At 36.7% G+C, this 27,614-nt stretch overlaps 1 protein-coding gene across 2 annotated transcripts in view; it reads right to left on the reverse strand.

Moving 5' to 3' along the window:
• Positions 1–13,805: 13,805 nt before the first annotated feature.
• The window catches only part of Hnmt (histamine N-methyltransferase), a 59,107-nt gene continuing 45,298 nt past the window's right edge, over positions 13,806–27,614 (reverse strand). For both annotated transcript variants that reach the window (XM_052181758.1, XM_052181759.1), the window contains 2 exons: positions 24,449–24,542; positions 13,806–14,506 (listed from right to left, as the gene is read on the reverse strand). In XM_052181758.1, coding sequence (XP_052037718.1) covers positions 14,145–14,506; positions 24,449–24,542 — 456 coding nt within the window. In that variant the 3' untranslated portion in view covers positions 13,806–14,144. The remainder of the gene's footprint in view (positions 14,507–24,448; positions 24,543–27,614) is intronic.

Here is a 27,614-nt window from a genome sequence, read left to right on the forward strand (position 1 = left end):
AGAAAGAAAGAAAGAAAGAAAGAAAGAAAGAAAGAAAGAAAGAAAGAAAGAAAGAAAGAAAGAAAGAAAGAAAGAAAGAAAGAAAAGAAAAGAAAAGAAAAGAAAGAAAGAAAGAAAGAAAGAAAGAAAGAAAGAAAGAAAGAAAGAAAGAAAGAAAGAAAGAAAGAAAGAACACTATGATTGGTATGGGAAGACTCAGCTACTCAGCTCATTGCTGGTGTTACAAACCCTGGTCATGAGTGTTTTAGGAAACTGGCGTGAGCAAGCTATGAGGAGCAAGACAGTAAGCAAAGTACATCAATGGCTTCTGCTTCAGTTTCTGCCTTCAGGTTCCTGCTTCCTTGGATGATGGGCTACAAGCTGTTAGGTGAAATAAACCTGTGCTTCCCAAGTTCATTTTGGTCATGGTGTTTTATCATAGCAACTGAAACCCTAACTAAGGTGGCTAATCAGTGCTTGTTTATATCACTCAGGAATGAGATGGAATTCCATTGCTGTGAAGAGACCGTATAGTATGACAACAGCAACTCTTATTAAAAAAAAAAAATTTAATTGGGGCTTATTTCAGAGTTTTAATCTATTATCATCATAAAAGGAAACATGGCAGAGTGCAAACAGACATGGTACTGAAGCAGCAGCTGAGGTTCTACATCTTGATCCACATGTAGCAGGAGACTGTTTTCTACACTAAGAAAAGCTTGAGCATATGAGACCTCAAAGCACACCCTCACAGTGACACAATACCTCCAACAAAACCACTTACTTCAGTAAGGACATACTTCCTAATACTGCCACTCCCTATGGCCCAAGCTTCCAAACACATGACTATTAAATAGGTATGACAAACACGTGTCGTACCTATTTAAACTGCTACAATACTCCTGTATTTTATATTTCTGTAAGCAACTAATCATACTTGGGGTTGTTGTTTTTTAGTAATCCTTATGAATCTGGAACTTTAAAAGAAATATTTCCTTATTTTAATTTCTAAGATTTAAGACAGTGTGAATGCTTTCATTTTTCATGTGATTAAATACAAGGTTAAAAAGAATAAAAGTTGTCTCTAAACATATAATCATACAGTTGGTCATCAAAACATCCTAGGATTTGAACCTAAGAAGTCAAATGCCATGTCTCCATCTAACTGTGCTACACTACTCATTCATTAGAAAGTAGTCTTTATTTTTCTTAGAAGTATCATTCTGATGAGGTAAACATATATAAATATACTTTAATTACATTGGTTTTCTGGTTTTTGGTTTTTTGGTTTTGTTTGTTTTGCTGCTTGTTTGCTTGTGATCCTGGTGATCAAACCAATAATTATACAACCGAGCCAAGTACTCTACTAGCTAGACTACTAAATGGACTATTTAAAGGGTAAAATATAACTCAAAAAGTATTAGGTCTCAAATGCTGGATAAATGACTAACTGAAGTTCCCATTAATATACCAAAGTGGACAGCCAGGTTCCTCCCCTGAAGCCTTCAGTCTCTGTCTGCAACAGTGCTATCCAGGCTAGCATACTCATCTCCTACCCTAAACCTCTCTAGCCCAGAAGCTAGGCTGCCCTTCTTGCCAGTTGATGTTCCCTATGTAATCCAGTCACTTTGGCTATGCCAGTCTCTTGGTCTCTTGGCCTAGGCTGCCTTTCTTGGCCAGCAGCTTCTCTCCATTCTTGCCTCCCACTTCTCCTAGCATGGCCAAGCTCAGTCTGGTTTTGTCTACTCTGGACACACCCAAATATAATTGCCTCTCACTACTCTCTCTCTCTCTTCCCCCCCCTCTCTCAAACCTACAATAAACTTTCTCTACCACCATACCCAGGTTGTTTCCTTCTTTATTTTTTTCATTCAAAAAGTACTATTAAATACATATCTGAAAATATTAAATATATACTTGGATCTACATAGTTTTATAGACTATAAATATTAATTCTTTATGAATTTCCCATCTCATTTTATTAATGTAGAGGTCACTTACTGTTTCTTGGTTCATGGTACCAATTACAGGCTTGTAATTTTTTGCTAATGTTATCCCCTTTCTAATGTTATCCCTTTCCCAGTTTCCCCTCTGCAACCCCCCATCCCATCCCGACTCCTCCCTGCTTCTATGAAGGTGCTCCCCCACCCACCCACCCATTCCCACCTCACCAACCTGACATTCCCCTACACTAGGAAATCTCCACAGGACCAAGTCTCCACAGGACCATGTCTCCACAGAACCAAGGGCCTCTCCTCCCATTGACACCAGACAAGGCCATTTTCTGCTACATATGCAGCTGGAGTCATGGATCCCTCCATGTGTACTCTTTGGTTGGTAGTTTAGTGCCTGAGAGCTCTCACTGAGGGGTTGGGGGAATGAGGGAGGTTCTGATTGGTTGATATTGTTGTTCTTCCTATGAAGTTGCAAACCCCTTCAGCTTCTACAGTCCTTTCCCTAACTGTTCCACTGGGCTGGTAATTTTTATGATAGGAAAGTATCAGGTCTTAAAATCCTATTTACCATAGCTTATTTTCTCTTTGGATCTGACAACATCCTCTAAGAGCAAATATCAGAAAAAGTCACAGGTAACTTCATGTTTATTCTAATTCTGAGGGAAACAACTCAGTTTAAGTTGAGGGTATTACTTCTTTTAAAAGTATTTCTATTGCTGCCACCTGTCCTTTCTGCTGGGGCAGACTCTTGGCTGCTCTGCTCCAGTGAAAACACCAACTTCTAATCCATCATAGAGAACCCATTGCACTCAAAGCACTTGGTAAGAACCCTTTCCCACCTCTGGAGTCCCAGAAATGCTGCTAGGGGACCAGGTGGACTTGACAACAATCAACCACCAAAACCCTCACCCTCCCAAATACCACTCCTCTTCCTTTCCTTCCAACCCTTCTGTTGCTGGTCCCTCTGCAGGAGTTCTGGGACGCCTGAGAGCACAGGTAGGACAACCCCTGCTTCTCAGAGGAATCCATCTATAACCCTCAGGCAGGAGCCTTTCAGTATCTGTCTCCAGCCGAGAACCATCCTCTGCCACAGTTCACAATATCCAGGTGGTGCAGGGAGATAGCTAACCTCCCAGGACTGTGGAGAGGCCTAAGAGTACAGAGCTGATCCTGGGCAACAGAGCTACATACACAAATACCACCACAAGGAAGCTGGTCTCCCAGGAATGCCTACATACCTGTGTACACGGAGAGAATGGGAATCCCAGAAGTACAGATACACGGGCATGACTTGCAAGCTACAGTCAGAAACAGCAAGACCAGCTAACACCGAAGATAACCAGATGGCAAAAGACAAATGCAAGGACTAACAGAAACCAAGGTAACATGGCGCCATCCAAACCCAATTCTTCCACAACAACAAGTACTAGATACCCCAAAACACCAGAAAAGCAAGATCTGGATTTAAAATTACATCTCATGATGCAGATAGATGACTTCAAGAAGGACATAGGAATAACTCCCTTAAAGGAATAGAAGAGAACATGGGTCAAAGGTAGAAGCCCTTAAAGAGGAAACACAAAAATCCCTTAAAGAAATACAGGAGAACATAGGGCAACAGGCAGAAGCCCTTAAAGAAGAAACACAAAAAAATCCATTAAAGAATTAGAGGAAAACACAAACAAACAAATGAAAGCACTGAACAAAACCATTCAGGATCTAAAAATGGGAGTAGAAACAATAAAGAAATCATAAAGGGAGACAACTTTGGAGATAGAAAACCTTGAAGAGAAATTCAGGAGTCATAGATGCAAGCATCAACAAGAGAATACAAAAGATAGAAGAAAGAATCTCAGGTGCTAAAGATACCATAGAAAACTCTGATTCAACAGTCAAAGAAAATGCAAAATGCAAAAAGCAAAACATTCAGGAAATCCAGGACACAATGAGAACACCAAATCTAAGGATTATAGGTATAGAAAAGAGCAAAGGTTTACAAATAAAAGGGCCAGTAAATATCTTCAGCAAAATTATAGAAGAAAACTTCTCCAACTTAGAGAAAGAGATTACAAGATGCCTACAGAACTTCAAACAGACTGGACCAGAACAGAAATTCCTCCTGTCACATAATAATCAAAACACCAAATGCACTAAAGAAAGAAAGAATATTAAAAGCAGTAAGGGAAAAAGGTCAAGTAACATATAAAGGCAGACCTATCAGAATTACTTCGTACCAGACTTCGTACCAGAGATTATGAAAGCTAGACATAAATGTCAGCCCAGGCTACTATACCCAGCAAAACTCTCAATTACCATCCATGAGGAAAACAAGACATTCATTTAAACAATATCTTTCCACAAACCCAGCTCTACAAAGCATAATGGGTGGAAAATACCAACACAAGGAGGGAAACTACACTCTAGAAAAAGCAATAAATAATCTTTCAAGAAACCCAAAAAAAGATAGCAACACAAACATAATTCCACCTTTAACAACAAACATAACAGAAAGTAACAATCATTTTTCCTTAATATCTCTTAATATCAATGGACTCAATTCCCCAATAAAAAACATAGACTAACAGACTGGATACATAAACAAGACCCAAAATTTTCTTGCATACAAGAAACCCACCTCAGTGACAAAGACAGTCACTACCTCAGAGTCAAAGGATGGAAAACAATTTTCCAAGCAAATTGTCCCAAGAAACAAGCTGGAGTAGCCATTCTTATTTCGGATAAAATGGACTTTCAACCAAAAGTTGTCCAAAAAGATAAGGGAAGACACTTCATAATGGTCAAAGAAAAAATCTACCAAGATGAATTCTCAATTCTGAACATCTATGTTCCAAATGCAAGGTCACCCACATTCATAAAAGAAACTTTACTAAAGCTCAAAGTACACATTGTACCCCACACAGTTATAGTGGGAGACTTCAACACCCAACTCTCAGCAATGGATAAATTATGGAAACAAAAACTAAACAGAGACACAGTGTAACTAACAGAATTTATGAACCAAATGGATCTAACAGATATTTATAGAACATTTCATCCTAAAGCAAAAGAATATACCTTCTTCTCGGCACCTCATGGTACTTTCTCCAAAATTGAACATACAATTGGTCACAAAAGAGGCCTCAACAGATACAGGAATATGGAAATAATCCCATGCACCCTATCAGATCACCATGGTCTAAGGCTGGTCTTAAGTTCCAACAATAACAAATTATATATATACACATACATATGTGTGTGTGTGTGTATACATACACACATAAATGGAAGCTGAACAAACTTCTCAATGATAACTTGGTCAAGGAAGAAATCAAGAAAGAAATTAAAGACTTTTTAGAATTTAAATAAAGTTAAGACACATCATACCAAAACTTATGGGACATAATGAAGGCAGAGCTAAGAGGAAAAGTTATAGCTCTAAGTGCCTCCAAAAAGAATGCAGGGAGAGAGCTTACACTAGCAGCTTGACAGCACATCTGAAAGCTCTAGATCAAAAAGAAGCAAATACACTCAAGAGGAGTAGATGGCAGGAAATAATCAAACTCAGGGCCAAAATCAACCAACTACAAACAAAAAGAACTATACAAAGAATCAAAAAAACAAAAAAACAGGAGCTGGTTCTTGGAGAAAATCAACAAGATAGATAAACCCTTAGCCAGACTAACCAGAAGGCATAGAGTCACTACCCAAATTAATAAAATCCAAAATGAAAAGGGAGACATAACAATACTAACTGTGGAAATTCAAAAAATCATCAGATCACACTACAAAAGTTTATGCTCAACAAAATTGGAAAATCTAGGTGAAATGGACAATTTTCTAGAAACATACCAGGTGCCAATGTTACAATAGGATCAGATAAACCATCTAAATAGTCCCATATGCCCTGAGGAAATAGAAGAAGTCATTAACCGTTTCCCAACCAAAAAAAGCCCAGACCACATGGGTTTAGTGGGAAATTCTATCAGACCTTCAAAGAAAACCTAATACCAATACTTTTCAAATTAATCCACAAAACACAAACACAAGAAACACAAAGTAATTCATTCTATGAAGCCACAATAATGCCTATACCTAAATCAAAGAAAGACCAAACAAGGAAAGAGAACTTCAGACAAATTTCCCTTATGGACATTGATGCAAAAATAATAAAAGTTTTGCCAACCAAATCCAAGAATACATCAAGGCTATCATTTAACACAATCAAGTAGCTTCATCCAAGGGATGCAAGGATGGTTCAATATGCAGAAATGCATCAATATAATTTACTACATAAACAAACTTAAAGAAAAAAAAACACATGATCATTTCATTAGATGCTGAGAAAGCATTTGAAAAAATTCAGCATCCCTTCATGTTAAAAGTCTTGGAGAGATCAGGAATTCAAGGCCCAAAACTAAACATAGTAAAAGCAATATAGAGCAAACCAGTAGCCAACATCAAATTAAATGGAGAAAAACTTGACGCAATCCAACTAAAATCAGGGACCAGACAAGGTTGCCCATTCTCTCCCTATGTATTCAATATAGAACTTGAAGTTCTAGCTAGAGCAACTAGAGAACAGAAGGAGGTCAAAGGGATACAAATTGGAAAGGAAGAAGTCAAAATACCACTATTTGCAGATGATATGATCATATACTTAAGTGACCCTAAAAAATTCCACCAGAAAACTTCTAAAGCTGATAAACAACTTCAGCAAACTGGCTGGATATAAAATTATCTCAAACAAATCAGTAGCCTTCCTATACTCAAAGAATAAACAAGCTGAAAAAGAAATTATGGAAATGTCTCCCTTTGCAATAGTTACAAATAATATTACATACCTTGGTGTGACTCTTAACCAAGCAAGTGAAAGATCTGTATGACAAGAACTTCTAGCCTCTAAAGAACAAAAATGGAAGAATATCTCAGAAGATGGAAAGATCTCCCATGCTCATGGATTGGCAGGATTAATATTGTAAAAATGTCCATCTTGCCTAAAGCAATATACGGATTCAATGCAACCCTCATTAAAACTCCAAATCAATACTTCATAGAGTTAGAAAGAGAAATCCTCAAATTCATCTGGAATAACAAAAAAAAAACAAAAAACAGGATTGCTAAAACTATTCTCAACAGTAAAAGAACTTCTGGGGAAATCAGCATTCCAGACCTCAAGCAATACTACAGAGCAATAGTGCAAAAAACTACATGGTGTTGGTACAGTGACAGACAGGTAGATCAATGGAATAGAATTGAAGACCCAGAAATAAACCCACACAACTATGGTCACCTGATATTTGACAAGGAAGCTAAAAACATCCAGTGAAAAAAGACAGCATTTTTAACAAATGTTGCTGGATCAGCTGGAGGTCAGCATATAGAAAAATGAAAATTGGTCCATTCTTATCTCCTTGTACAAAGCTCAACTCCAAGTGAATCAAGGACCTCCACATAAAACCAGATATATTGAAGCTTATAGAGGAGAAAGTTGGGAAGAGCCTTGAACACATGGGCACAGGGGAAAATTTCCTGAACAGACCTCCAATGGCTTATACTCTAAGAACAAGAATCGACAAATGGGACCTCATAAAACTGTAAATCTTCTATAAGGCAAAGGACACAGTCAATAGGACAAAATGGCAATCAACAGAATGGGAAAAGATCTTTACCAACTCTACATCCAACAGAGGGATAATAGTCAATATATACAAAGAACTCAAGAAGTTAGATTCCAGAATACCAAATAACCCTATTAAAAATGGGGTACAGAACTAAACAAAGAATTCTCAACTGAGGAATACCAGAAGGCTGAGAAACACCTAAAGAAATGTTCAACATCCTTAATCATCAGGGAAATGCAAATCAAAACAACCTTGACATTCCTCCTCACACCACTCGGAATAGCTAAGATGAAAAATTCAAGGGACAGCAGATGCCAGTGAGGATGTGGGAAATTAGGAACACATCTCCATTGCTGGCAGGATTGCAAGCTGGTACAAGCACTCTGGAAATCAGTTTGGTGATTCTTCAGAAAATTAGGCATAGTACTACCTGAGGACCCAGCTATACCACTCCTAGGCATATACCCAGAAGATGCTCCAACATTTATTAAGGTCACATGCTCCACTATGTTCATAGAAACCTTATTAATAATAGCCAGAAGCTGGGAAGAACCCAGATATCCTTCAACAGAGGAATGGATACAAAAAATGTGGTATATTTACACAGTGGAGTACTAAATGTTTTAAATTCCATCTTTAATTAATTTAGAAACGTTATGTCTACCATTTTATCTGTATAATTTTCCATAAAATAGTCAATTTTCATGTGCTTTTGTATATATTTCTTGAATTTTATCAGATATATTTTCCGTGTAAATCTTCAATTTTACCTGAAAATGTTTATAATTCCACTTTCACTCAACTTAGAATTATTTTTATGCCTACCATTTTATCTGTATAATTTTCCATGACTATCATCAATTTTAACATGTTTTTCTCTATATTTCTTCAATTTTATCAGAAATATTTTCCATATAAATCTTCACCTTTATCAGAAAATGTTTGTAATTCCACTTTCAATCAACTTAGGAATGCTTTTATGCCTACTATTATTATATCTATATAAAATTTCCATGATGATCTTCAATTTTAACATGTTTTTCTATATTTTTCTACAATTTTTTAAGAAATATTTTCCATGTAAATCTTTAATTCTATCAAAAAGAACAAACAAACAAAAAACAATGAAGTCATGAAATTCTCAGGCAAATGGATGGAACTAGAAAGTGTCATCCTTAGTGAGGTAACCCAGTCACAAAAGAACACACATGGTATGCACTCACTGATAAGTGGATATTCGCCCAAAATCTCAGAATAAACAAGATACAATTCACAGACCACATGAAGCTCAGGAAGAAGGAAAACCAAAGAGTGGGTGCTTCAGTTTTTCTTGGAAAGGGAACAAAATACTCACAGGAGCAATTATGGAGACAAAGTGTGGGGCAGAGACTGAAGGAATGGCCCTCCAGAGAGTGTCCTGCCTGGAGATTCATCCTATAAACAGTCACCAAACCCAGACACTTATTGTGGATGCCAAGAAGTGATTGCTGAAAGAAGCCTGTTATGGCTGTCTCCTAAGAGATCCTGCCAGAGCCTTACAGATACAGAGGCAGATGCTAGCAGCCAACCATTGGACTGAGCGTGGTGTCCCCAGTTGGAGGAAGGACTGGGGGAGCCAAAAGGGTTTGCAGCCTCATGGGAAGAAAGATGATGTTGGCCAACAAGACCCCCCAGAGCTCCCAGGGACTAAGCCATCAACCAAGGGTTATACATGGTTCCAGCCACAATTATAGTGGAATGCCTTGTAGGGCATTGGTGAGAGGAGAGGTCCTTGGTTCTATGAAGGCTTCATAGTCTCCCCAGAATGGGGAAATTGGGGATAGGTGGGAGTGGGTTGGGAGGAGTGGGAAAACTGGGAAAGGATATAACATTTGAAATGCAAATGAAGAATATATTCAGAAAAAGAAAAAGGTGAAAAAAGTATTTCTATTGTTCTTATTCCTTTCTTGCTTTGCTTTTTGTTGTTATTTGTTGTTGGTGTTGTTGGTGTTGTGCTGGGGTCAAACTCAGGGTATCTATTTCTTGAGTATGCCTTGCAATTGCTCTAGCACCTGTTCAATTTCCTGAGCCATATTTACAACCCTAAACTAAACATACTAAGTATAAATTTCAGGAAAAAGAATTCAGCAGTCATCCTGTTTATTATAGACCACAAACAAGACACTACACTATACAGAGATTCACAACAATATACAAAATAACATTCCAAATTGATATTATTTTGTTTTTAACTTAATCATAAAAACAAGCTTGGAAAGTCAATATATGACTACCTCAAATCCTTTGCAATATCAGGAAATACAGGAAGAAGTCAGTAATTTCATCCACTAAAGTCTTCTGTTGTAACTGGACAGTACAATACAAAGCAAAGGTTTTTTCTTTCTTTTTCTTTCTTTCTTTCTTTCTTTCTTTTTTCTTTCTTTCTTTCTTTCTTTTTTCTTTCTTTCTTTCTTTCTTTCTTTCTTTCTTTCTTTCATTTTGTTTGTTTTGTTATGTTTGCTTGTTTTCTTGCTGAGACTATTTCAGGCTTACCTAGAATTTTATCTCCTTGATGAAGAGAAGAAATTTTGTATGGAAAAATTCTGCACTCTATTCCAGGAAACAAGGTCAGGATGTCCTAGCTATCTTAAGCCTATTTGTATGGAAACCCCCTACCCCAGCTTAATTTAGCTGCTTCTGTTAAACAACTTGCTTCTGCAAAGCCCTTCCTCCTACAACCACCTGTGGATTCTGGCATGGTGTCAGTTTTACCTTTAAAAACCCTCTGCTCTGGACAACTGGGTCTACCCAAATACCTTTATGTGGTCCCAGCCTGCTGGAATAAAGATTTTCAATTGGCTCTACAATGCTGAGTGGTCATCTCTGGTAGACTACCTGTAACATTACCACTAAGTGTTAGGCATGCATGGAGATGGTTTGCACATCATGATATGCACTCACTGATAAGTGGATATTAGCCTAGAAACTTTGAATACCCAAGACATAATCCACACATTAAATAATGTCCAAAAAGAATGGAGGAGTGGCCCCTGGTTCTGGAAAGACTCAGTGCAATAGTATAGGGGAATTCCAGAACAGGGAAGTGGGAAGGGGTAAATGGAGGAACAGGGGGAGGGAAGAGGGTTTATGGCACTTGCAGGGAGTGGGGACCCAGAAAAGGGGAAATCATTTGAAATGTAAATAAAAAATATATCAATAAAAAAAGAGTATAATGAGTCCTCTAGCCAGCTGAACAGAAGCAGGCTTTTGGGAAACCTCTGCCTTGACAAAAGATGGTAACAGGTTTGGGTTTTTTTGTTTTGTTTTGGTTTTGGTTTTGGTTTTTAATCAAAAGCCTGCAATCACATCACACCTGGTGCAGGCCAGAGGCATCTTTACAAATATAAACTTTGATGTGTTCAACATCTCAGCAGGCCAATCTGGTTTTGCATATCAGGAAGGAAAGTGGGCCCTTTTGTTGTTGTGAAGCACTACTAAAAAGAGTGAAAAGTCATTTATCAGCAGGCAATAGTGGCTCCCAAAAGGAGGAACAAAGTCAGGGCAACTTGACCATTCTTAAGCTATTTTATTATATATTTCTGTTATATTAAATGAATGTCAATGAGAATTTATTTACCCTTTAATTTTTTTTTTTTTTAGAAAAGGCCTATAGAGATGAGGAAAAGGTCATATTTATAAATAACAATCTGTAATCCAATCTATTTCTATCATTAAATAGCATGTCCATTTTTTTTCTAACAATAGGCCATAATTGCTCTAGAGTCTTGATTTCTATTCTTCTGTTGAAGTTGTTCCTTCTGTTGAAGTTGTTCCGTCCTCATGAACCACAGATTTACTCTGATCTTTCAGTGGTCTTATTCAGGAATCTAATGCAGCTGTCCAAGAAAATTAGTTTAGTTTATGCTTATTATAAACAAAACTTGATTATTTGTTAATATAAACATAGTCTAAGTCACAGAGATTAATTTTGGGTTTCCTAATAAACAGGCACGTGTGTGTGTGTGTGTATGTGTGTGTGTGTGTGTGTGTGTGTATATAAATCTGGCTTTAATCGGCTTATTTTACCCTGGAAGAAATATCACCTATGAGTTAAGGCTTCTGTACTATAAAAACTACAGTTCCCTAGATCCTTCTCAGTTTTGATGGGAAGTATCATTTTATTATTATAGAAATTATTTGTGAATTATTAAATTATTTATTAACTTAAAATATACTATTATAAGAATAAATGAATTACTTAAAACAAAACAAGAACATCAAATAAGCCTTTCAAATTCTCTGAAATCTTACTTTCCAATGGTAAGTAAGATTATCATATAACCTTTATACTATAATGTGAATATAGTATCATATATTGTAGGGTTTGTGGTGTCCCACGTCCACTCTGCCACAGGGCTCAGCCTGCTTGGGGAGATGGGACACAGGGAAGTCCTGATTGTGCTTACCCCACACTAGCTCTGAGCAGGTGCCAAGCTATGGGAAGCCGCAGGACACCACTACAGGGGTGGGGGAGTACAGGCTGAGGTCCTGGGGACAGGCAGAGCTGGCTGGGGGTCCCCAGGCCTGGAAAGAGGCCGGGCCATCTGGAGACTCTTGGGTACCCAGGCACTGCTGGGAGCCACAGAATAGCTGAGAAAGGAGTTGAGGACTTCCAGCCAAAGAGGAAAGGCTGGAGAGCTCCAGCTGGGTCCCTGGGGGAGGGGGCATAGTCTTTGTTTCGTCAGCAGGTGTCTTGGTTGGTGGAGACCGCAGCTGGGAGCACTGAGAGTCTTTCTGCAGGAGATTAGACTGCCCCCCTCTAGACAAAGGCCTGCTCCATTGCTCTCCACAGCAGATCCCAATGAAAAGAGACAGTCCATGTTTTAAAACATTTATTGTCATAGCAGAAAGTAGATGAGTGAAAAATATACCCCAGTTCTCAGGGCAGGCCTAAGGTTAAATACCTTTTGCAGGGAAGAGTGTCAGGGAAGGGGAGATTATTGGCTAAGCCTCCAGGCCTTTAGGTACCTCATTAAAATGGGGATCTGTCTTGAGGCTATGTGTCCTATGGCCACGTCCTCTACCTGTGGAGGCCTTGCCCTTACCCATGACAAGGACATAGGAGGGACTGCAGGCTTCTGTCAGGAGTCTAGTCTGGGAGCATGGCAAAACACTGTTCCCGAGGCCTGCTGTTCCTCGGGGTCACTGCGATTTCCAGCCTATGATCAACCAGGAACCAGGCTGCCTTTCACAGTCTTACAATATATAATATAATATATTTTATATATTGATATGTTTTATAAAATCAAGAGTTTGTTTTGCGGAGTGCAGTATGGTACAATGGGAGGACATACCTCAACAGGCCCATGCTAAGCATCCTCCCCACTGAGGCACCTGCCATAGGATGTCTAGTATAGAATTTATTTAGGGTTATGGGAAGGAGAGTTCAGAAGGGAGTAGAGGCAGAGAAAGAGAGGAGACAGAGAAGGACAGAGAGAGAAAGAGAGGAGAAGAGGCTGGCCAAGAGCACACGGAGAGAGGGGCAGAGGGGAAGGGGAGAGCAGAAGAAAGGGGTCAGAGACAAAAAAAGGGCAGAGAGTCAGAGAGAGTAGGAGAGAACAAACAGTCCCTTTTATAGCAAGCCATGCCTACCTGGCTGTTGCTAATATTGGGTAGAGCATACAAGGAATTCCAAAATATATTATATATGTAATATAATATATAAGTATGTTTACATAATAAATATATATATAAATACTATGAAAATATTAGTATTTTAAACCTTAGAAGACCTTTGAGATGTTTCACAAACTAAAACTTAAAAAAGAAAAAGTGAAAGGAATTGATTTGCACAAAATACAAGTTTCAGTATACAAAAAAAAGAGATGACTAAATCTTAGATAACCTAGAAGAAATACAAAGAGCCAATGTTATAACAGTCCTTTTAAATATTTATTTTAATTTTAATTATGTATGTGGGGTAGGGCATGTACACATAAGTGTCAATTCCTAGAGAGGCCAGTATATGGCATCAGATTCCCTAGAGCTGAAGTCACAAATGGTTATGAGATATAGCACATACAAGTTTCAAACTGAACCCTGGCAGGACCTATGGAAGAACCATCCCACCAGCCACCAATTTTATGATACTATTAATAAAACATATAGAAACTACTATAGAAAAAAGTGGGAAGATAAACACTCTGTACAAGTAGAGAAATACTTATGTTTTGTCATCAGAGAGTCAACAAATATCACCTTACTCAAAGAATGGATGACATATTTTATTTTATTGCTAGTCTAAGAATTTCCAGTACACTAAGAAAATGGAAAGAACTTTATTATCAGTAAGCTAACGAAAACTCAAGTCCCATGTTTCTAGTGAGGCAGTGTTTAAACTGAATATTTTCCTTCAAGGTCACAACTTGGAAGTAGCCCATGTGGTTCTTGAGAAAGACTAAGTTGTCATGGAAATTTGTAGATTTCATTTATAAGAGATAATACTGTGTCCTATTATGGAATTAATTTTAACACTATTTAAATAATATGTATTTGATATGTAAATACATCAGCATTTGGTCAAAATATAAACTCTAAATACTCTTATGACTTATACATTTGCCTCAATCACTATAAAACTCAGATTATTGTTAAAAAGTACCTTGCCCTCTTTCTTAACACTAAATTCAGGCTCTTGAAGATCTTTCATAATTTCCATTTTGAGATTCAGTGGTGCTGTTTTGCTAAAGTTGCAAGTTTCTGTCAAAAAATCCCAAAGCAGGTCTCCATTTTCATTACCATCAATAAAACAGTCCGTTATGTCCATGGTGGACAAAAGGTCATAACATTCATACTTAATACCCAAGTCGTCCAATATCTGAGTAAGATCAGAAGATGTGACATACTGGCAGAGGTCATCCCTGGGTAGGCGGGATCCATATTTTTTCCATAGCTTTTCCCAGCCACTAGTTCCTAGGCAAAAAACAAAGTTGTTGTTTATTTTTTTCTTTCATTTGGCTTCTCTCAGTCATTAGAAATTTAGAGTAGAGAACAGAACAAAATAATATTCATACTTTTTGTGAAACTGAATTCAAGTACCATAACAAAACCAGGGAGAAGAGTAAATATATCATATGACATAAAGTGTAAGCAACAAAAACAAAGCAAGGCATAAGTATGGTCTAAGACATTTGAATACAGCTGTTTACCTATGGTGATCACAGAGTCTGTTTCCTATGGTAACATTTGAGCACAATCTCTCAGCAATCACATAGGCATCACAAGGAAGGTTAACCAGATGAAAAGAGCAACTATTAAGGATTTGAAGAAAATGCAAGGCTAGTACATTTAAGAACTGACCAGCCAGCCAAGGAACTTGGAATTGATTGAGCAAGCAGAAGAAATGAAAAACATATCAGTGAAATATTTTAGTGCAAAAACTCACCACTTAAAACAAAATTCAAGCAGTTTATACTTTCTATTCATTCCATTTTTTCATGTTGATAATGAAAAAGTTCTGCTAGTTAGCACTGAGTATTTATTGAGTTTAAATTGCTCTATAACAGAAGCAAAGGAACACAGTAGAAAATTTAAGATCTATTATAGTACACTGACCACTAAATGACCTGATTTTCTTGATTTCAACCTGTCTTTGTTGTCCTAATTAGTTTTGCTTGTTTATCCTACATTATTTTGTCTGAGTACCTCCATATACAGCATATAGGCACGTGAGAATATATAGTTTTTTCCACAGAACCTTTAATTTCAATGTAAACAAATCTGCAAATACACATAGTTTCTGTGCTTTACATGTAGTCACCATTAGATGCATCATATCTTCTTTTTGGTTGTATTTTAGAACCTTGGAGTCCCAGTATCACAAAATACAAATAAACAACTATTCAGTCAAATTCAAACACATGTTGACCTTTTTCTGTTGACCCATATCTTATACAAAGCTATAGGAATAAACTGAAAGGCAAAGGTACTGATCTTTACTTTCCTGAGCTCATGAGAGTCTTTGATGCGAAATAGCAGTAAAGTTCCAGTGCAGAGAGTGTGGAGGGGGTACTCAAGATAGTTTGGATAAAATCTAATGCCATTTATTCCGTGTTTTTAATTGTTACTCATGAGAGACTGTAACTGGGGAAATTAGGAACAACCTAGTTAACTAAACTGATGAAAAATGGACAACTTATTTGGCAGTAATATTTCTTTAATCAAGTTAAATTTCTTCTTTAAGCACCAATCAAACTATTTTAAAAGGTGATTTTTTATTTTATAATTCATACTTTTATTTAACATTTTTCACAAATAGAAGCAAATTTCTGAAATATTTTTCTTTTTTTGTTCAGTGATTACATTAAGAAAAAGATAATGTGACATTTCTTCATTGTAGTAAAAACGTCTTCCCAAAAATAGTGACTTTGATAATAGGAAGACCTTATCTGAGTTCTAGTCTAATGAACTGAGCACTCTTAGTTCTTAACTCTCATTTTCAGGAATGATATCAATTAAAAATATTTACTTCTTACAGATGACAACTTCCTATTCTTCAATCACTAAAAAAATCTTGTGAACTACATATATGAAAAAGCAAAAACTCTTTCTACCATATGAAGTGCATCTACTGAATAATTTCTGGCTCGAGATTATTTTTTTTAACAAAATTAATTCTTGCTTTTACTGGCTTTTTGGTTCCCTATAAAAACACACAGAGCTCATTTGGATACCATGTATGGATAAATGCAAATATAATATGGCTCTAGTTCTCAAAAATAGCCTAAAATTAACCAAGGCTTAGAAGTAAAGTTTATATATATAGTAAGTACACTAGTATTCATACCCCATGTTTCCTCGATCCTTCCCTGGATCTGTTTTGTTTTCAGATTTCTTGATGCTAAAGACTTATGGGTTATATTAACTCTTTTGCTGCAGCCAGCAGACTACTCTATAAAGGAGCTTGGTCAGTTCTAAAATTCACATAGAATACCATATTCTAAACCATAAAATGCTCTTCTTTCTTATTGGTAAATACCTAGCAGTTAAATATGAAACTGCTCAAAATGTCAGATTCACTAGTAGAATTGTTTCATTTTTTATTTTGTTTTGCATGAATATGTCTTTTTTTATTGCAGAATTTACTATTCTAACCATTTAGAAAATTGGCTTCACAATGCACCCCCTCTCTCCCATAAATCAATATGAGCACCAAAAGACCCCTGGTTCCAGTGGATAGGAAACCTTCAAACATTTTCTGTATTCTTATGAGAAACAGCCACCACCTGTGTTTAGGTTCAACTGATCATGTGCACACAATAGAGAATCACTCAGGCATTTAAAAAAGAATGAAAATATGTTGTCTTCAGTAAAATGTATTGAACTGGAAGTCTCATCTTTTATTTTTGTACCGTCTGCTTGTTAACTGCTTTCTTTTAGTTAGGGAACATTATATGCCATTAATTTCATGTATTTTCACAGAAAATTTTCACATTACATAGTACAGTTCATTGTAACTGAAAGAAAAGTACTGTAACATACATGCTACACAAATCATAGAACAATATGCATACCCAGGTGTTACTCTCTGTGCTCATAACCAAAAAAGTGTTAGTTTTACTATTCCCATGTACATTTAGCTTTATATACCTTAGGTGATAAATGAGTGTTTGTAGGAACAGAAAAAGAACATTTCTTACAAGAAACATCACCTAAAAAATGCAAGCAGTACATTCTGGATTTTTTTTTTTTTTTTTTGCCATTCCTGATTCTGTATTTATTTGGTTTACATATTTACTGCAGACATAAAAACATGGTTAAATGTGTGTACACTTCTGGCTGTTCAGTTATTTTGCACAAGATCATAGTAACAATTAGGAAGAGTATAATAATAGAACAATCAAAACTAGCTCAAATAATATAAAGATTAATTTCTTTCTCCTGCAAAATAACATAAAAGGAAAGAACTGAGGATGGCCATCAAGATTTCACTTCAGATTTATGCCTATTTTTTTTAAGTCATCAAAATAATTTATAGTAGTTAAATGCCTCTTAAATATACATGGTATCTTCTGAAAATAAAAGATACACTAAACCACTTTTTAAAATCTATTTGGAACATTAAAGATGTAAGGAAAAAAAATCTCCTACGAAGTCCTCTATGAAAGGAAATTGTGACAAGTTCCTGATTAGACAAAAACTATTGCATCTACAAGGGAAAATACACAGCATAATTGTAGCTTCATAGAATGAATTGGGTAGGGTTGCTTCTGTTTCTATTTTGTGGAATAGTTTGAAGACTACTGGTATTAGGTTTTCATTGAAGGTCTAATAGAATTCTACATTAAACCCACCTGGTTCTATGTTTTTTTTTTCTTTTTCTTTTTCTTTTTCTTTTTCTTTTCCTTTTCCTTTTCTTTTTCATCTTCTCTTTTATTTTTTTTTGTTGTTGTTGTTGGGAGACCTAATGACTGCTTCTTTAGGGGATATGGGACTATTTAGATGGTTTATCTGATCTTGATTTAATGTTGGTATTTAGTACCTGTCTAGAATTATCCATTTCATTCAGATTTTCCAATTTTGTTGAGTATAGGATTTTGTAGTAGGATTTGATTTTTTTTTTAAATTTCCTCAGTTTCTGTTGTTATATCACCCTTTTCATTCCTGATTGTATTAATCTGGATACTATCTCTGTACCCTCTGGTTTGTCTGGCTAAGGGTTTATCTAGCTTGTTGATATTTTCAAAGAACCAACTGCTGGTTTTGTTCTTTGTATGGTTCTTTTTGTTTGTAGTTGGTTGATTTCAGCCCTGAGTTTGCTTATTTCCTGCCATTACTCTTGAGTGTATTTGCTTCTTTTTGTTCTAGAGCTTTCAGGTGTGCTGTTAAGCTGCTAGTGTATGCTCTCTCCAGTTTCGTTTTGGAGGCACTCAGAGCTATGAGTTTTCCTCTTAGCACTGCTTTAATTGTGTGCAATAAGTTTGGGTGTGTTGTGCCTTCATATTTTTTAAATTCTAAAAAGTCTATAATTTCTTTCTTCACTTTTTCCTTGACCTAACACTTCATACTCATCCAAGGAAAAATCTACGAAGAAGAATTCTCAATTCTGAACATATATGCTCCAAATCTATGGGTTCCATAAAAGGGAACCCACATTCATAAAAGGTACTTTACTAAAGCTCAAAGCACACATTGCACCTCACATAATAATATTGGGAGACTTCAACACCCCATTCTCATCAATGGACAGATCATGGAAACACAAACTAAACAGAGACACAGTGAAACTAACAGAAGTTATGGACCAAATGGATTTAACATTTATAGAACATTTCATCCTAACACAAAAATATACCTTCTTCTCAGCACCTCATGGTACTTTCTCCAAAATAAACCATATAATTGGTCACAAAACACGCCTCTACAGATATGAGAAGATTTAAATAATCCCATGCATCCTATCAGATCACCATGTACTAAGGCTGATCTTCAATAGCAATATAAATAACAGAAAGCTCACTAGTAGAATTGTGATTAATATAAAGTATGTCAATTCAGGATGAATTTCTGTTTAGAATAGAGTTTTTGTTTTATTGATGTAGATTGTAAGACATTCCACAACACTGAAAACTAGGTTTAACTTTGTAATACAAAGTAATTTTTATCAAGTGTCCAAATTTAGGCCTGGTTTACATAATCTCTTCAAAATTGAAAACCAGACCTTTCCCATATACTTGAGTAATTTTAGCTAACAAAGGTAAAAATAGTATATCAGAATGCTCCCTTAGGGAGTTAGTTTTATACAAGAGTTCTTGGCTCTGAACCCTCATAAGAAGTGGAGTCCAGGATTATAAGCACAATATTATCATTATTTAAAAAAAATTATTCTTTATATGTGAGGACAAATTTTGTAGTACAGTTTCAGTGCTTGGAGCTATTATCTGGTGATGATGATGATAACTGTGGCATATTTAGTAAAAGGTCATTTAACAAGTGAACAATCTGTGAATTTTGTTCACATCAAAGAATTACTACAAAGATACAGAATAATGGCAGATGCCCATGATACTCAAATGACAGAGACAAGTGGGCCATTAACTTTGAATCCAACCTACACTACACAGCAAACCTTACATATGACTTTAATGCCTGTGCTGCATTTTCTTTTTTATTGAATATTTTTATTTATTTACATTTCAATGTTATCCCCTTTCACAGTTCCCCCTCTGGAAACCTTGTATACCATCACCCCTCCCCTGCTTCTATGAAGGTGCTCCCCCACTGACCCACTCTCACCTTCCCACACTTGCATTCCCCTAAACTGGATAATTGAGCCTTCACAGGACCAAGGGCCTCTTCTCCCATTAATGCCCAACAAGGCCATCCTCTGCTACACAAGCAGCTGGAGCCATCAGTCCCTCCATGGGAACTTTTTGGTTGGTGCTTTAGTCCCTGGGAGCTCTGGTTGGTTGATATTGTTGTTGCGATATGGGGTTGCAAGCCCCTTCAGCTCCTTCAGTCCTTTCTCTAACTTCTCCATTGGGGAACCCATGCTCAGTTCAATGGTTGGCTGAGAGCATCTGCCTTTTTATCTGTCAGGCTCCAGCAGAGCCTCTCAGAAGAGAGCTATATCAGGCTCCTGTCAACAAGAATATCTTGGCATCCACAATAGTGTGGGTCTGATGACTGTATATGGGATGGACTCCCAGGTGGAACAGTCACTGGATGGCCTTTCAATAAGTCTCTGATTACACTTTGTCTCCTTATTTCCTGTGAGTATTTTGTTCCCCCTTCTAAAAAGGACTGTAGCATCCACAATTTGGTCTTTCTTCTTCTTGAGCTTCATGTGGTCTGTGAATTATGTCTTGGGTATTCAAAGCTTTTGAACTAATATACATTTATTAGTGAGTACATACCATGTGTGTTCTTCTGTGACTGATTTACCTCATACAGAATGATACTTTCTAGTTCTATCCATTTGCCTAAGAATTTCATGAAGTCATTGTTTTTAACAGTTGAGTGGTACTCCATTATATAAACGTACTACAATTTCTGTATCCATTCTTCTGTTGTAGGACATCTGGGTCCTTTCCAAATCCTGGCTATTATAAATAAGGCTGCTATGAACAGAGTGGAGCATGTGTTCTTGTTGTATGTTGGAGCATCTTTCAGTACATGCTCAAGAGTGGTATAGCTGGGTCCTCAGGCAGTACTATGTCCAATTTTCTGAGGACCTTCAGACTGATTTCCAGAATACCAGCTTACAATGCCACCAACAGTGGAGGAGTGTTCCTTTCTCCACACCCTCACCAGCATCATCTGTCACCTGAGTTTTCAATCTTAGCCACTTTGACTGGTGTGAGGTGGAATCTCAGGTTTGTTTTAATTTGCACTTCAGTGATGACTACGAATGTTGACCATTTCTTTGGCTACTTCTCAGCCATTGAGTTTCCTCAGTTGAGAATTCTGGTTATATGTGTTCCCCATTTTTAATAGGGTTATTTGTTTCTCTAGAGTCTAATTTCTTGAGTTATTTGTAATATATTGGATATTGTCCCTCTATCAGATGCAAAATTGACAATGACTATTTCCCAATCTGTTTGTTGCCATTTTGTCCAATTGACAGTGTTCTTTGTTTTACAAAAGCTTTGCAGTTTTATGAGGTCCCATTTGTGGATTCCTGATCTTAGAGCATATACCACTGATCTTCTGTTCAGGAAATTTCCCCCTGTGCCCATGTGTTCAAGTGTCTTCCCCACTTTCTCTTCTATTAGTTTCAGTGTATCTTGTTTTATGTGGAGGTCCTTGATCCACTTAGACTTGAGATTAGTTCAAGGAAATAAGTATAGATTGATGTGCATTCTTCTACATGTTGACTGCCTATTGAACCAGCACCATTTCTTAAAAATGCTTTCTTTCACTGGATGGTTTTAGCTCCTTGTCAAAGGTCAAGTGACCATTTGGTCACTTCTTGGTCTTCAATTCTATTCCATTGATCTACCTTTCTCTGTACAAATACCATGCAGTTTTTATCGCTACTGCTCCGTAATATAGCTTGAGGTTAGGGATAGTTTTTGCTATCCCAGATTTTTTGTTATTCCAAATGAATTTGTGAATTGCTCTAACACTATGAAGAAATGAGTTGGAATTTTGATGGGGATTGCATTGAATCTGTATATTGCTTTCAGCCAGATAGCCATTTTTACTATATTAATCCTGCTAATCCATGGGCATGGGAGATCTTTTCATCTCCTGAGATCGTCTTCAATTTCTTTCCTAGGAGACTTAATGTTCTTTACATGCAGATCTTTCACTTGCTTGATTTGAGTCACACCAAAGTATTTTATATTATTTGTCACTATTGCGAATGGTGTTCTTGCCCTTTTTTCTTTCTCAGCCTGTTTATCCTTTGAATAGAGGAAGACTACTGATTTGTTTGAGTTAATTTTATATTCACCCACTTTGCTGAAGTTGTTTATCAGGTTTAGGAAGTCTCTGGTGGAATTTTGGGGGGTCACTTAAATATACTATCATATTATCTGCAAATAGTGATATGAAGACTTCTTCCTTTCCAATTTATATCCCTTTGACCTCCTTTTGTTTTCTAATTGCTCTGGCTAGGACTTTGATTATTATATTGAATAGGTAGGGAGAGAATGGGCAGCCTTGTCTAGTCCCAGATCTTAGTAGGATTGCTTCAAGTTTCTCTCCATTTAGTTTGATGTTGGCTACTGGTTTGCTGTATATTGCTTTTACTATGTTTAAGTATGGGCCTTGAATTCCTGTTCTTTCCAAGACTTTTAACATGAAGGAGTGTTGAATATTGTCAAATACTTTTTCAGCATCTAATGAAATGAACATGTGTTTTATTTTGGTTTTTTTTTTTAGTTTGTTTATATAGTGGATTTTGTTGATGGATTTCTGTATATTGAACCATCCCTGCATCCCTGGGATGAAGCCTACTTCATCATGATGGATGATCATTTCGATGTATTCTTGGATTCAGTTTGTGAGAATTTTATTGAGTATTTTGCATTGATATTACTAAGAGAAATTGGTCTGAAATTCTCTTTCTTTGTTGGGAATTTGTGTGGTTTAAGTATATGCTTAATTGTTGCTTCATAAAATGAATTGGGTAGTGTTCCTTCTGTTTCTACTTTGTGGAATAGTTTGAATAATAGTGGTATTAGTTCTTCTTTGAAGATCTAATAGAATTCTACCCATCTGGTCCTGGGCTTTTTTTTGATTGGGAGACTTTTAATGACTACTTCTATTTCTTTAGTGGTTATGGGACTGTTTAGATGGTTTTCTGATCCTGATTTAACTTTGGTACCTGGTATTTGTCTAGAAAATTGTCACTTTCATCCAGATTTTTTAGTTTTGTTGAGTATAAGCTTTTGTAGTAGGATCTGATGATTTTTTTTTAATTTCCTCAGTTTCCATTGTTATCCTCTCCCTTTTCATTTCTGATTTTGTTAAGTTGCATACTGTCTCTGTGCCCTCTGATTAGTCTGTCTAAAGGGATTATCTGGTTGATTTTCTCAAAGAACCAGCTGCTGGTTTTGTTGTTTTTTTGTATAGTTCTTTTTGTTTCTACTTGGTTGGTTTCAGCCATGAGTTAGATTATTTCCTGCCATCTACTCCTCTTTGTTGTATTTGCTTCTTTTTGTTCTAGAGCTTTCATGTGTGCTGTTAAGCTGCTAGTGTATGCTCTCTTTTTTGGATGTACACGCTGTATTTTCTAAATTTACCTGTAGTATTTGTGTAAAACTGACTATGACCCTGGGAGCAACAAACTAATTAAATATCTTCTTTGAAAAATAAAACCATATAGCAAAGCAAAATAAATGGAACATTTTATAGGTATGTAAGAAAAGCTATAAATGATGCATGCTGCTAATGGCTTTAGAAAGGCAATTTAGTATAGTATAGTATTCAAATGCATAGTAACATCTAAAATAATTAAAATTTTATTTACTTTTAATAAATCACAAAGATGGGGAAAAGACATTCAAGTGGCATAATATATGTAAATATAGTCAATGTTCTCCTTTACTCCTTATGTTAAAACTATCATCACTTGAATTTCTGCCCGATACGACAGATGCTGCGCTGTTTGCTCTTTGTCAACTTGACAGAAATATAGACATACCTTGGAAGAGGGTTCTTAATTAAGGTATTTCCTCCCTCAGATAAGCCTGTGAGCATGGTGGAAGGCCATATTAAATTTTTTTCACTGTGAATTCATATATGTGGATCCAGTGTAAATGGAGACATCAGTAAGCACGAAGGGCTAGAAGCAAGCCAGCAAACAGCATTCCTCTGACATTTCTGCTTCAGTTCCGACCTTCACGTTCCTGCTTTGAGTTCTGACTTTGACTTCTGCCTTGATGGACATAACCATTTTTCTCCTCAATTTGTTTTGGCCAGTGTTTTAGCACAGCAAAAAATGCAGATGTAAATATACAAGGCAAAGAATTTTTTTTCTCTTTTCTTTTTTGTAAGATTTAATTATAGTTTCTGCTGTGTCTATTTGTGTGTGTATGCTTGTGTACACATGTGTACATGATGGATATATACATATGTTAAGCTACAATCAATGTAAGCTGCCTGAAATAGGTGATAGAAATCAAATTCCAGTTCTCTACAAAAGCAGTATGTATTCTATTGCATCATCTCTAATTCCTTTATAGAGGTTACAGGATGCTTTCTGAATAGATGGAAGCAAAAAGATTCTGTTTCTGCTAGGTTCTCTAGACTAAGCACTGTTGCAAATGACATGTTTACTAATCTAAAACTCAATTTGAAATTAATTTCATAACAAAGACAAGATATACTAACTTTATCTAAGCATATGAACCCATGCATCGGCTTACAATTGATATTTTAAAATCCAGGCTGACTGAAACGGCTTACCTGACACAATAATAATGAGAATTTTAGCATTGTCAGCTAAGAGACCATGGAAGAATTTCAGGGTGGCTGGAATATTCTTTACATAATACAGCATCTAGTAGGAAAGAAAAAAAGAAATGAGATGGCTCTCTACGCTGATTTGGACTACATAGTTTGTAAGCTTGTTGTTTGGATTAGATACTCAAAGGAAGTTTTGAATTTTCACATTGAGTGAATTTTTATCAGGCAAAATCTTTAAATATTTATAGAATTACAACAAAAAGACATTTGGCAATGGACAAATATGTTTTCTCCCAAATTGAGGTGGTTCCTGCAGGTATCCAAATAAAGGAGTGAACCCTCAAAGAAATTAGAATGAACACTAGGTGCAAATTTACTTGTCAATCTGGATTAGACTTGGAGAAGTCTAATATCAGCCAGTTTATTCCTAATGTATTTAAGCCCAGTATAATTGAGAAAAAAATCATGGTGTAATATAATCCACAGTGCACAAGAAAGTGCACTTTATAAGTGCAAGTTTATACTTCCATAGAAACTTGATTCAGGGTACCTGTCATTTCTTCTAAGAAGCTAATACAGGTAACCTATCTCTAGGTAGCTTAAGGGCCTAAGGGTATGGTTTGGTCTTGGTCATATAGACAGCACAGAGGTAATTTCAACTATTTGCCACTTCTGGTTTTATAGTTTAGTCAAAAATGGCTCCACAGGCTAATATTCCTGAATGCTGTAGTGGCACTCTTTGTTGAAGTATGTATGGCCTTGTTGAAGGACGTATGTCATTTGAGGTGAATTTTGAGGTTTGAAAAGCTCATACTAGGCCACCTGTCTCTCCCCCTCTCCTTGTGGCCTGCAAATACAGGTACAGAACTCTCAAGCTACTTCTCCAGCACTGTATACATCTGCACGCTACCATGCTTCCTGCCATGATGACAATGTACTCAACCTCTCTAAGTTGTGCAAGGAAAAATATAAAATGCACAGTTTGAGGAGAAAAGGAGCACCAGGAACTGTAATGAAGGTAAGTCCAACGCTCAAGAAAATGAAGTTGAAAGACAAGCCTGATTCTAAATGGACTAGAGTTGTGACTCAGGGCAAGGCTCTACCCAGCAAAGTTTGCAATTTTTAAACGGGAATTAGAGAAAAGCTTAGGCAGTGAAGGAAATCATCAAAAACAAAAACTTGATAAAAATGCATTTTAACAAGGGGGGGGGCACACACTAGTCCCAGCAAGCAAAAGAACTTGGCAGTTTGGGCATGTAGTACTGGCTCTAGAGAAAGGATTCAAGAAAGGATGGAAGTGCCTACTTCTTAGGGCAGAGGTGGATTGAACTGTGCATTTATAAAATTGGGATTGCTTGCTTTTAAGAAAGATTTATATACAGATTTTGTCTGAATCATGTGGGGATTTTCACCCATGGTTAGGAACTTAGATAGGGAAAATGAGTCACTGACTCCAATTAGAGTGGACAGTGATAATTACCTGCTATAAACAGGTATCAATAATATCTGTAGCTCCAGGTAGAGAGCTCAACAGTTAGCTATTATAACAGGTATTAATAAAATTAATGTCTTTGGCTCCAGGCAGAGAGCTGAACAGATAGATGGGATAACAAGATGGCTGCTCTAGGCAGAAAGACAAGCAGAAAGATGGTATAAAGATATAGTGCCCTAATATACCTCACAAGATTGTCAAATTCTGTCTAAAGTGGGCTCTACGGGAATCTTGGCTTATTATCCTGCTTGGCAAAATAGAAAAGGCCTAAGAATAGGCATGTCCAGTATTTTAGTTTACTTCATTTGTTTTGGATTGTTTTGACTTTCAAAATGGGAATGATTTTGAGTTTTGTTGTTATATTATTCCTCTACGATAGAGGTCAATATAAAGGACTTTCTGGTTACTGGCTTAAGGATATGCTGATTTGGGAGAAAAGTTTTGTCTTTGCATTTTTAGAAAAGGGGATTAGTGTCTATACACCTTCAGAGTAATATAGATCAGATTTGATAGAGGAAGACCCCAAGAGAACTAAATTCCAGATAATATCATAGCCAACCCAGGCAATTTAACATTGAGAGAACAGATTTGAGAGGATGGTTTTCAGATAGCATATAATCTAAAGCCAGGACATAAGTCAGGTGTAGAATTATAAGTCTTTTAAGTTAGAACAGATGACAGAGTATTCTGTTTTTATTGACAAAAATGATGGACTGGGTGTTAGGTCTATCTTGTACCTTATAAATTACAAAATGTTAATAGTTGTGCTCAGTTTATATTTGAGAGAAAGGGTTTCTTTTATTTGAACAGAAAGGGTGATATGTAGCAAGATTTTCACTGTACAATTAATTTAAATATTAATACAAGAAGCCTGTGATTGGACAGAAAAAGGGGAAGCAGAGCTAAGAATTGCAGAGACAGGGAGCAAGCAAGGAGAAGAGAAGAAAAATTGAGGACAAATAGGACAATTCAGATTCCACATGGCTTCAAATAGCCACAGGTAGCTATAATAGTATATAGAGCTAGAATAATTGATGTAATTTTTCTCAACTAGATGGGTAGCTTGTATCATTATCAATTGGCTCTGAAATTGTTGTGTGAGCATCTTGTGAATTGAGAATTTATTGAGATATATAGAGAATTTTTATTTTATCGGGTTACTGGAAATTGTGACAGCTAACCATGAGGAAGGCAGTCATTGCATGGAGCTGGCGTGGCAGCAACCCACCAAAGGTACTTAGCAATTAGGTAGAAATGTCTTGGGAGCCCTGGGCCAAAGAATCCACACAGATGAGATGCCCCCCGCCCCCTGCGCGGTGCCATATGGCCTGCTGGTGCCCGGCATGGTGCAGGTACTTGCTGCTCTTATATAAAACTTCTTGCAACCATGGAATTTCCCTCAGTGACTAAGAAAAGCCACTGAACCACGCATGTGTTAGGGGCCACCCCTACATGGAGATGCAGAGCCATGAAGGTGAAGCCTGGATTTTGTTGGAAACCCCCAAAATATTGGGAATGCCATAGTGGTGGGATATTTGCCAAGGAGAGTTACTCCAAGGGTGTGGACCTAGCCCAAGAAAAAGAAGTATGTTACAATCAGCAAAACTGGAGATTTGGCAATCTGAAGAATATTTTGACATCAGATATAGAGATGCAGAGTTTGGAGTTTGCCCT

The sequence above is a fragment of the Apodemus sylvaticus genome, chromosome 5 (genome assembly GCF_947179515.1).
Source record: "Apodemus sylvaticus chromosome 5, mApoSyl1.1, whole genome shotgun sequence".
Classification (NCBI taxonomy): Eukaryota; Metazoa; Chordata; class Mammalia; order Rodentia; family Muridae; genus Apodemus; species Apodemus sylvaticus.